The sequence below is a fragment of the Lepus europaeus genome, chromosome 6 (genome assembly GCF_033115175.1).
Source record: "Lepus europaeus isolate LE1 chromosome 6, mLepTim1.pri, whole genome shotgun sequence".
Lineage (NCBI taxonomy): Eukaryota > Metazoa > Chordata > Mammalia > Lagomorpha > Leporidae > Lepus > Lepus europaeus.
This window is the reverse complement of record NC_084832.1, coordinates 55559071-55570582: the sequence shown is the minus strand read 5'-3', so window position 1 is coordinate 55570582 and position 11512 is coordinate 55559071. Positions and strand designations below refer to the sequence as shown.

Below are 11512 nucleotides of genomic sequence, written 5' to 3'. Positions count from 1 at the left end.
GCTGTCACGGCACAGGAGTATTGAGCAGAGACAGGGACATTACGTGCCAGGCAGATGGGCCTGGGGCAGCTTCTCCAGCTGGTACTGGGGAGCAGCCTCAGGTTTCAGGTACAGAATCCACAGCCCCGGGCCAGCACAAGGTCACACCTGCAGCAGCAAGTGGAGCTTCAGCCACCTGCTCTGTACCAGATGTTAAAAGGGAGGTCAGTGGGCAGCAGAAGCCCAAATGCAGATGTGGTATTGGACACTGTGATAGATGGTAGCAGTTCAGATGTAGCTGAGCAGTTGTGGCAACCTCCACAACACCCTTGCAGCCCCATGGGATCTAGAACAACAGCAGCAGCAACAACCATTTAGCGTAGGAAAGCAGAGGAACCTCCTCCATTGACTGAGAACTCCTGAAATGCCTGCATTTCCTTTAAATTGACAAACATGTTTTCTGCCCCTTGATGTATCTGGAGCTCAAAACAGACACTTTATTTTTAAAAACTTAAAATTGGGACTGGTGCTGTGGCATAGTGGGTAGGGCTGCTACCTGCAGTGCCAGCATCCCATATGGGCACCAGTTCAAGTCCCAGCTGCTCCACTCCCCATCCAGCTCTCTGCTGTGGCCTGGGAAAGCAGTGGAAGATGGCCCAAGTGCTTGGGCCCCTGCCCCCACGTGGGAGACCTGGAAGAAGCTCCTGGCTCCTGGCTTCGGATCAGCACAGTTCCGGCTGTTGCGGCCATCTGGGGAGTGAACCAGCAGATGGAAGACCTCTCTCTTTCTACCTCTCCTTCTCTGTGTAACTCCGACTTTCAAGTAAATAAATAAATCTTAAAAAAAAAAAACACTTAAAATTTTGCCCTCCTGAATGTGGTGTCCTGAAAATGATCATGCCTGCTATGTGTGGACACTTGCTAGTTTAGTAAGTAGAGAAAATCAGGAAAACATTTCAAAAATTTAAAGGGGACACCTCTGGGGGTAAATGTGAAAGGTTGGAGGTATCATGGACCTTTTGCTTGCATGGTCTCAATTTTTCTGCATGGTCAATTTTATCATGATTTTTTTTTTAAAAGACCCTGTCCTTAAAGAGCCCAGAGGATATGAGGTAAGGCAGACAGGTTAGGTTGCAACTCTGCTGTTAGGTTGCAGCAGAGTGCGGTACACACTCCAATGACATATCCGAAGAAGCACGATGAGACAGGATAGATGTTCTGCAGCAGCAATGATGCAAGAAATCAGGTGACCCCTTTGGGGCCCCAAAACACTGAGTAGGTGCAGGACCTGCTCGGAACACCCTCTATTCACTATTTCCATTGCCCCTTGAGGACTTGGTCCATAAGAAGGTGACTCTTTTTCAGGAAGATGCCTGAAAGTTAAAAATTGAATTTCTGAACCAGATCCAGGAAAAAGAGAAATAGACACTGAGAATCCAGTTGTATCCATGTACTCACTCCTTTATGTTAATTTATATATAAATGTAACTTTTTACAAAGTATTTATTTGTTTATATTTTATTGTACTCATATTTTATATGTAATTTTGCTATATTTATATATTATATGTTTTATTTATTTATAAATTATTTATTTACTTTGAAAGTCAGAATTACAGAGAGAGAGGGACAGACAGAGACATCTTCCATCTAATGAATGGTTCGCTTGCCCAAATGGCCACGACAGTCAGTGCTCCGAAAGGCTAAAGCCAGGAGCCAGGAGCTTCATCTAGGTCTCCCATGTGGGTGGTGGGGGTCCAACACTTGGGCCATCCTCTGCTACTTTTCCCAGGAATATCAGCAGGGAGCTGGACATGAACTAGCACCCATACGGGAAGCTGGCCTTTTGTCAACAGCATTACCCACAGTGACACAACACTGGTGCCTATAAATGTAACTTCTAAAAAACTGTGATTGATGTCATTTGTAACAAAACGGATGAAACTGGAAAACATTATACTTGGTGAAATAAGCCAGTCCAGAAAGGACAAATACCATATGTTCTCGCGGATCTGTGGTAGCTAACAGCACCTAAAAGGTAATATATAGAAGTGAAATTGACACTTTGAACAGCCCTTGTCTCGACTGTTGAGGAACAGTTTTTTTCAGACTATTTGTTGAACTCTTTACTTAATATAGAGTTAATCATATGTGTATAAAGTTCATTGAAAATAGATCTTAGTAAAAAAATAAGAATGGGGAAGAGTACGGCAAGAGCATGGGGAAGCAGAAGAAAGCAAGGAAGTATGCGACCATGAAGCGAATGCTTAGTCTAAGAGATGAGAGGCTTAAAGGAAAGGATAGATTAAAACCTAAGAAGAAAGAAAAGAAGGACCCCAGTGCACTGAAGGAAAGAGAAGTCCCCCAGCACCCTTCCTGCTTATTCTTCCAATATAACACTCAGCTGGGCCCACCTTACCACATCCTCGTTGATACCAACTTTATCAACTTTTCCATTAAAGCCAAACTGGACTTAATACAATCAATGATGGGTTGTCTGTATGCCAAGTGTATTCCTTGTATAACTGATTGTGTAATGGAAGAAATTGAGAAATTGGGGCAGAAGTATCTAGTGGCACTAAGGATTGCCAAGGATCCAAGATTCAAGCGATTACCGTGCGCACACAAAGGAACCTATGAAGATGACTGCCTAGTCCAGAGAGTGACTCAGCACAAGTGTTACATTGTGGCCACAGTTGACCGGGACCTAAAACGAAGAATCCGGAAGATTCCGGGAGTTCCTATCATGTTTATTTCTAACCACAGATACAACGTTGAGCGAATGCCAGATGATTATGGAGCCCTTTGGTTCTAATTCTTCCAAGACAAAGTGTCCTGGCCTTCCTTCGACCAACTTTATCTGTTGCCAATTCACTAAAGATGCTATAGCAGGAATTATTATTCTCTACACACTTTTGCTGTATTATGAACTGAATTTGTTGAACTATATTCAGTTTTTTATCCTGAAAAAAAAAAATAAGAATGGGAATAAGAGATGGAGGAAGAAGAGAGGCGGGAGTGTGGGTGGGAGGGCAGGTGCAGTGGGAATATCACTATGTTCCTAAAGTTGTACTTGTGAAATGCATTAAGTTTGTATTCCTTAAACACACAAACAAGACTAGTGTCTGCGAATACTGATAGAATCAAAAAGGGAGAGAACGATCCAACATGGGAAGTGGGATACACAGCAGACTCATAGAATGACAGATGTCCTAAATAGCACTCTGGCCTCAGAATCAGCCCTTAAGGCATTCGGATCTGGCTGAAGAGCCCATGAGAGTATTGTAGGCATGGAAAGCCAAGACACTCTGGCAAAAAAAAAAAAAAAGAAAAGAAAGAAAGAAAAAGAAAAAAAGAAGACCTAAATGAAAGATCTCTGCGAGTGAGATCCCAGTGGAAAGAACGGGGCCATCAAAGGAGGAGGTACCTTTCTCTGAAGGGAGGAGAGAAATTCCACTTTGATTATGACCCTGTCAGAATAAGATCAAAGTCCGCGAACCCTAAAGGCTTCCATAGCCTTGGCAACTCATGACTAGAGCCTAGGGAGATTACTGACGCCATAAACAAGAGTGTCAAATTGTTAAGTCAACAACAGGAGTCACTGTGTACTTACGTCTCATGTGGGATCTGTCCTTAATGTGCTGTCCAATGTGAAGTAATGCTATAACTAGTACTGAAACAGTATTTTTACACTTTGTGTTTCTGTGTGAGTGCAAACTGATGAAATCTTTACTTACTTCAGTATATACTGAATTGATCTTCAGTATATAAAGATAATTGAAAATGAAAAAAAAAACTTGGTTTTAAATTGGACATTGCATAGAAAATTAATCAATTTTTAAAAAATATCATGTAGGATCTCTGTTCTTAATGTGCTGTACATTGTGATTTAATGCTATAACTAGTACTCAAACAGTATTTTTCACTTTGTGTTACTATGTGGGTGCAAACTGTTGAAATCGTTACCTAATATATACTAAATTGATGTTCTGTATATAAAGAGAATTGAAAATGAATCTTGATGTGAATGGAAGGGGAGAGGGAGCGGGAAAGGGGAGGGTTGCGGGTGGGAGGGAAGTTATGGGGGGGGGGGGAGCCATTGTAATCCATAAGCTGTACTTTGGAAATTTATATTCATTAAATAAAAGTTTTAAAAAAAGTTTGTATTCCTTAAATAAAAGTTTATGGGGGGAAAAACAAACTGATTGAAACAGCTTTGTACATGAATGCCCACAAATTTATCAATATCTGTCTTGATTAATTTTCTGTTGCATCACAAAATACTTGAGATGGGGTAATTTATTAAGGCTAGAAATTTACTTGGCTCACAGATCTTGGCTTGGGAAGTCCAAGACCTGGCCAAGGCCAGGGGAAAATGGGAAAATGGAAGGGCCCCTTTTTATAAGAACCTGCTCTCACGATAACTGACCCACTTTCTATGAGAATTAACTCACTCCTGAGAGAAAGGCATTAATTAAGTACCTCTTAAATGCCCTTACCTCCCAACATCTCCACTATGGCAATCAGAATTCAACACGAGTTTTCAAGAGGACAAGCTGTATTCAAACCACAGTAGTATCCTTTTTATTTTAAATACATTTACTTATTTATTTGAAAGTCATCTGCTGGTTCATTCCCCAATTGGCTGCAATGGCCGGAGCTGCACCCATCTGAAGCCAGGAGCCAGGAACTTCTGCCAGGTCTCCCACATGGGTGCACATTGGGCTATCTTCTACTACATTCCCAGGCCATAGCAGAGAGCTGGATCGGAGTTGGAGGGGCCGAGTTTCTAACCGGCACCCATATGGGATGCCGGCACTTCAGTCCAGGGCATTAACCCATTGCGCCACAGTGCTGGCCCCAGTAGTATCCTTTCAATACGTGGTGTTCAGCATGCAAGTGACCTGGGTTTACATGTGAGATTGGACAGAGCATCTATGGTTGTAACCACATTGTAAATCATGCCTCTGTCCAGAAACCTGAGTGGAGAGACCACTGGTTATACCCTAAACCATGACGGGAACGACTATCTTTTTATTCCAATTGCTTTTGTTACTGTCATCAATATTCTTCTCATTGGTGGGATTGGGAGAGGGTTGGAAAAAGGAAAAAATGTCATTAGAGCAAGGTTCAGACAGACACCTGAGGGGAAATGAACTCCAAGCTGAGGGAAGAACAAGACCAAAAGCCACGTGGGAGCCTGAGGCACCTGAGGACAGCAGGAAGCTCCTGAGGCACAGTGTGGAGAGTCCTGCCCAGGCGTGAGACTTTTCAAGGCATTGCCAGGACTCAGGTTTTGCCTTGAAGGATTGGGGGGTAAGGGGGGTTGGAGGGGAGGGCTATGCAAATATGCAGTCTTTACTGGGCTGCTATGATTTAAGGGGACTCCAGAGCGCCAGGGGCAGAAGCATGGAGCCTGGTGAGGAAGCTGGTGCCACACACATGACGCACAAGGCAAAGGACTTGTGTTCCCACACAGTACACCTACACCTCCCCACACCTCCCCTACACCCTGTAGTTACACACTACAGGGTGTGTCTTGCTCTGCTTTTAAAAGTCCAACTTTAGGGACTGGCACTGTGGCACAGCAGGGTAAAGCCCTGGCCTGAAGCACTGGCATCCCATATGGGCGCTGGTTCTAGTCCCGGCTGCTCTTCTTCCAATCCAGCTCTAAGCTATGGCCTGAGAAAGCAGTAGAAGATGGCCCAAGGCCTTGGGCCCCTGCACCCGCGTGGGAGACCCAGAAGAAGCTCCTGGTTCCTGGCCTCGGATTGGCACAGCTCCGGCCGTTGCAGTCATCTGGGGAGTGAACCAGCAGATGGAAGACCTCTCTCTCTGTCTCTACCTCTCTTTGAAACTCTCTTTCAAATAAATAAAATAAAATCTTTTTTTAAAAAAGTCCAACTTTAAACAAAATAAGTCTTTAAAAAATATATGAGGCCAACTTTATTGTTAACTTAATGTCTCCAAATAAAAATGGGATGGCGACAGGTGAGTGATGATCCCAGCGCCTATTTGGTAACAATTACTTTCTGGTAACAATTACTCTAAGTTTTAAGTAGGAAAACCACCAAGGTAACAGTTAAGGCCACACAGAACAAACAAATGAGGAAGGGAACAGTCAGGCTTGAAGGCTGTGCTGGAGGCAAGAAGAGTCTGGGTTTAGCAAGGAAGTGTGTGAGAAGAGTGAAATAGTACCCAGAGGCACTGCCTAGCGTGGAGTCATTTAAGCCATTTTAAAAAATGTATTTGCGGCCGGCGCTGTGGCTCAATAGGCTAATCCTCCACCTGCGGCGCCGGCACACCGGGTTCTAGTCCCGGTCGGGGCGCCAGAATCTGTCCCGGTTCCCCTCTTCCAGGCCAGCTCTCTGCTGTGGCCCGGGAGTGCAGTGGAGGATGGCCCAAGTGCTTGGGCCCTGCACCCCATGGGAGACCAGGACAAGCACCTGGCTCCTGGCTTCAGATCAGCACAGCGCACCGGCCGTGGCGGCCATTGGAGGGTGAACCAACGGCAAAGGAAAACCTTTCAATCTGTCTCTCTCTCACTGTCCACTCTGCCTGTCAAAAAAAATTTTTTTTAAATGTATTTGTGTTATGATTTTACTTTGAAAACACTAGGCTTCTCTAAAGATGCGGGGATAGCTCTCTATGCATCATGAAATTATTAAAATGATTGCAAGAAAGCCTAGAACAGAAGGAAACACTTTGCAAAGGGCCATCTTAAGTGGAATAGGCGGCAGACCTGGGCACGTTCCCTGACATTGAAGACTCTCAAGTGAAGTCTAGAACGACCCCTTGGAAGGGATGGAGTGGAGAGAATCTGTAGTTATGGGGCTGCCGTAACAGACTCTCACAGACTGGGGGGCTTAAACCACAGAAGTCTATTTTCTCGCTCTTCTGGAGGTAAAGAAGCCAGGAGCTTTGATTTCTCCTGCAATCTCTCTCCTTGGCTTGCATCCTGGGCCACCTTCCCCTTGCATTCTCACGGGGTCTTTCCTCACTGTGCATTTGCTGCCTTGGTGTCTCCGCGTGGCCAGATCATCTCTTCTTATAAGGACACCAGTCACTGGAGCCCACCTTAGCAGCCTTGTTTTAACGTAACCACTTCTTCAAATGCCCTATCTGCAAATACAGTCACATTCTGGGCTCCTGGAGGCTAAGAGCTTCCACGTGTGCACTTTGTGGAGTATAATTCAGCCCACAACTCAACAATTCTAATGATTTTAACAATCACAAGACAAGTGCCCCCAAATGGATTAGTATTAACAGAGAAGAATAGAGATGAAATTTAATGTGCTAAAATACAATGAAAGAGGGGGAAATGCTCAATAATAACTTAAAGAAAAGCATTTCCCCAAAGAGTTAAATCATTGTCAAATCATTTCAAGCCACTGGTAAGCTGGGTTAATTGTCAAATACTTCAGCAAGATCTAGTGGGGGAGTTAACAGCAGTTATTATCTCAAAAAGAACACATTTCTTTGAAATGCTATTATGTTTGAGAAGTGCAAGAAAGGTTTCCAAGGAGAGTCCCTTTTGTGCAACGATGCAAATTGAACTAAGTAGTGTGCATCATTGCTGGGGGGACAATTGTGGGGAAAGGCACAGAAATCCAAAGCCTGCACGTTCTGTTAAGGGAAATTTTCTTGAACCGGAACAGGTGAGATCGCTTCTGAAGATGGAACACACAGAGAATTGTAAAACAGAGATAATGAGAGAAATAGCAGGTTTTAGCTGGCAAGTTCCTTGATGTGTACGGCTTACAGATCCAAATATAGCTGTATTTTAAGTTTCTAAAACATTCATTTTGTGTGAAAATCCTTCTCTATAGTGAAATAGACTAGGAAAGGAATATCAGTAACCACATTGATGTCGTTAAAATGAGATGATTTGCCCCTCGGATGCCTGGCTATGTCCTGAGAATAAACAACGGAAGTTCTGGGGGAAAAAAAAAAGCAGAATAAAAATCAAAAATGGGAGAAGAAAAGAAAAGAGAAACAAATTAAAAAGGATATACAAGCGTCTGCGATGACTAATTTTTATTTCTCCTAAGTTACTATTTTATTTCCCAGCACTGATCCCCAACAGAGAGCAAGAATTTTGTAGCCCACTCACTTAGGCACTATAACCGGTATTTATTTCCCCCTGGGATCAGTATTCACATTGCATGAAGAAATCAAACATTTGCAAGTGCTTTGGCAGTGGGTTTTCTGCTTTATTTATTTTTAACACGAATTCATTAGGCCTCTACCTTTATCACATTTGAATGCACCTAGAGTCTAATAAAGTTCCGGGTGCATCTAGGTCATACATCAGATGTCTCTGAAGTGTTTAGGTGCCACTGTGATAAGAACTTCATAAATAATTATGTGCTAGGGCATCACATCATTCACCAGTGAAGCTTGCTCTCGATTAAAGTTGTTTCAAAGAAATCCTCTGTGAGGTTCCAGAAAAAGATCCATCAGCTTTTTAGTACCCCTCAAACCCAGACAACTTTGATTCCCAGTTCCAAAACTCCATCTTGCCTACAAACTTTCTGAGGAAGCTGAAAGTTCAATGGCAGCGCCTCTGTGACTCCATTGTTATCGTCTCCAACCCAGGTATTTGGTTCTGAGGGCATCCTCCAAAGAACCAGTGCCCTGCCATTTGTTCCTGCAGAATCTGAAACAGTGAAACATAATTACCGTGTGAGGTAATTTCCAAAGTGATGTGACAGTATGATGTAGCTCAGTCACATAAGGACTGCATCATGAACAAAAAGCCCACCCTGTGGCTGTATCTACCTTATAGATTCTTTTCTTTTCTTTTTAAGATTTTATTTATTTTATTTCAGAGGTAGAGTTACAGACAGTGAGAGGGAGAGACAGAGAGAAAGATCTTCCTTCCATTGGTTCACTCCCCAAATGGCTGCAATGGCTGGAGCTGAGCTGATCCGAAGCCAGGAGCCAGGCTCTTCTTCTGGGGCTCCCACATAGGTGCAGGGGCCCAAGCACCTGGGCCATCTTCTACTGCTATCCCAGGCCATAGTAGAGGACTGGATTGAAAGTGGAACAGCTGAGACTTGAACTAGCACTCATATGGGGTGCTGGCACCACAGGCAGAAGATTAACCTACTGTGCCATGGCACCAGACCCCTTGTAGATTATTTTCTAATAATTACACATTATACATTTGTACTGCATTAATCAAATTTTGTACCTTCACAAAATGAAAAGTATAGCAGTAGGGATGGCCAGCACTATGTGAGAGTGATATTGGCCAAAAGTCTGTCTTCCCTCCCTCTCCCTGCCTCTCCTTTTCTCTCTCTCTCTTCTACCTGATTTTACATATTGTGTATTTTAACCTAGGTCCTACATCAGGGTACTGGGGACTAAAGATGCAAAGATGAATGTGATAACTCAATATAATAAACACGATTGCATCAGTAGAGACCAGAGACGTTCAGAGTGGAGGGCGAGGGAGAGAAGATGAACAGCTACCTAGGGATGTCAGTGAGCAATGACAGGACACTTGGGCACCATCCCACTGCAGACACCCTGCAGAACTGAACAGAATGAACCTCAGAATTATCCCACTGAAAAACCCACCAACTCCTTGCTCCTATTAACTCGCAGATTCCCCTGGGGACATTAGCTTCCTCTGGCTTCTGTGTTAATTTTGCCACCAAGCTAAGCAGCTCCCTGTGTATTCAGAGAAATCCCTAAGGCAGCAGAGCACAGAGACACTTCAGAGAGGACTTGAAGTAGTGAATGGAAAGGCCTGCGGGACTCTTCACCTATGTGCCAACAAGCTGTGACCCAGTGCATTGCAAGTACTTACCACAGAGTGTGTCCAGGGGCTTCTCGCTTGATCCTGGGGGAAGGAGAGGAGGTTACCTAGAGGAAATAAGCCCTCAGCTACTTCTCAAAGACAGAAGGAGTAGGCAAAGGAGAAAAGACATCGCTAACACATGAAGGAGCTTGAGCAAAAGCGGATGCTAGCACATTTACAGAAGTGCAAGTATTTAGGTTGGGATAATGTGAGGGAATAGACAGAAAGAGATGAATCCAAGAGGGACTTAGGAGATAGACCAATGCAACTTGTTAAGAACAGATGGCGTTTTAGTGGGAGTAAAAGGGAGTAAGAAGTTTCTGGTTAGGGTGTCCAAGTAGATGGATATAGGAGAAAGGATAGAGAACTCATATATGGGATGAGGAATCAAATGAGTTTGGCTTTGCACATGAAATTTCTGACATGTTTGTTGAAGAGGTGGACAAATCCCATAGATAACTGGATGTTGAAAATATGAAACTGTTAGCCACCTGCTTTTATTACATTTATCAAAGCATTCTGAGCCTATTTCAGCAATTGAGTGCATCCAGCTATAAGTTAAATATCCTTGAGCCTATGGAAAAGGTGAGCCCAGAAATAGACATTTGTAGAAATCCTCCCCAAGGCTTAATCAAAGATGTGGTGTGGAAGAGATCTTGCAGGGCCACAACGTGGCATAAGGATCGAAGAGAGTTGGGGATAGTGCCTCTATGTTTAAGTGATGGCAGAGAAAGAGAATGCCAGGGTGGACACTGGGAAGCTATGGTGAGAAGACCAGAATAAAAACCACAAGAAAGTAGTAAAATGATGAAATAATGTCAAGGATAGCGGTCAGGAACATTGGCTGCTGTACAGAGGTTAAGGAAGACAGAGGTGAAAAGTACTTCCTGGATTTAGTGATAGGAAATTTATCAGAGACCAATGCTGAGTGAGAAGTTGCTGTTACTATTCCACATCAGGCTCCAGGCTAAGCTGCTTCTTTAATCCTCAAACCAACCCTCTGAGTCGTTACAACCATTTTACACTTAACTCTGATGCAGGAGGGATGTGAAACACAGAAAGATTATGTCACAGCCCAGGAAATGGCACAGCCATTTGGTTTCCAAGCCCAACATTATAGTAATACCTCAGTCTGTTCAGGATACTAAAACAAAATGCCATAAATTAGGTGAACTATAAACAACAGAAATGTATTGATCTAGGCTCTGGAGGCTGGAGAGGCCCAGATCAAGGTGTGGTGAGGACCTGATTCCTCATTCATACACGACTACTCTTCACTGTGCCCTCACATGGCAGAAGGCACTAGGAGAGTCTCAGGGATCTCTTTAATAAGGGCCCTAATCACCTCCCCAGTGCCCCATCCTCATATGGGTAGTGCAGCTGTGGTCACATAAAGAGGCTATGTGACAAATGGACTTGACTTTCCGATCACAGGTATTTGACCTACCAATGGCCACCTGACCCAAGCTTAACCAATCTTATTTTCTTTCCTCTCTGGTCAGAGTATGCTAATTAGGGTTCTTCTTGAGAAATCTTGGGAGTGGAAGTGAAAAGAAAACCATCTCTCTTTGACTCTAAGGACTCTAAGATATAAAGCTGGTGGATATTGGTGGCTGTGGATTTTAAGAGGGTTGATACATAAAACCTTTGCTGTATTTACAAATATATATTTATATAAGACATACTAATATATGCCCAAGTTTGGAATCACATAGGAGATAAGTGC

At 43.5% G+C, this 11512-nt stretch overlaps 1 protein-coding gene across 1 annotated transcript; it reads left to right on the top strand.

Moving 5' to 3' along the window:
• The first annotated feature begins 2185 nt into the window (after window positions 1–2185).
• On the top strand, window positions 2186–2900 carry LOC133762324 (rRNA-processing protein FCF1 homolog). Its single transcript, XM_062195322.1, has one exon. It carries the CDS (start codon window positions 2197–2199, stop codon window positions 2791–2793), a length of 597 nt encoding a protein of 198 aa, XP_062051306.1. The 5' UTR covers window positions 2186–2196; the 3' UTR covers window positions 2794–2900.
• The last annotated feature ends 8612 nt before the right edge of the window (window positions 2901–11512 follow it).

Bases quoted from the DNA above. Each gene is read 5' to 3' on its own strand.
- LOC133762324 (XM_062195322.1), top strand. From the start codon at position 2,197: ATGGGGAAGCAGAAGAAAGCAAGGAAGTATGCGACCATGAAGCGAATG.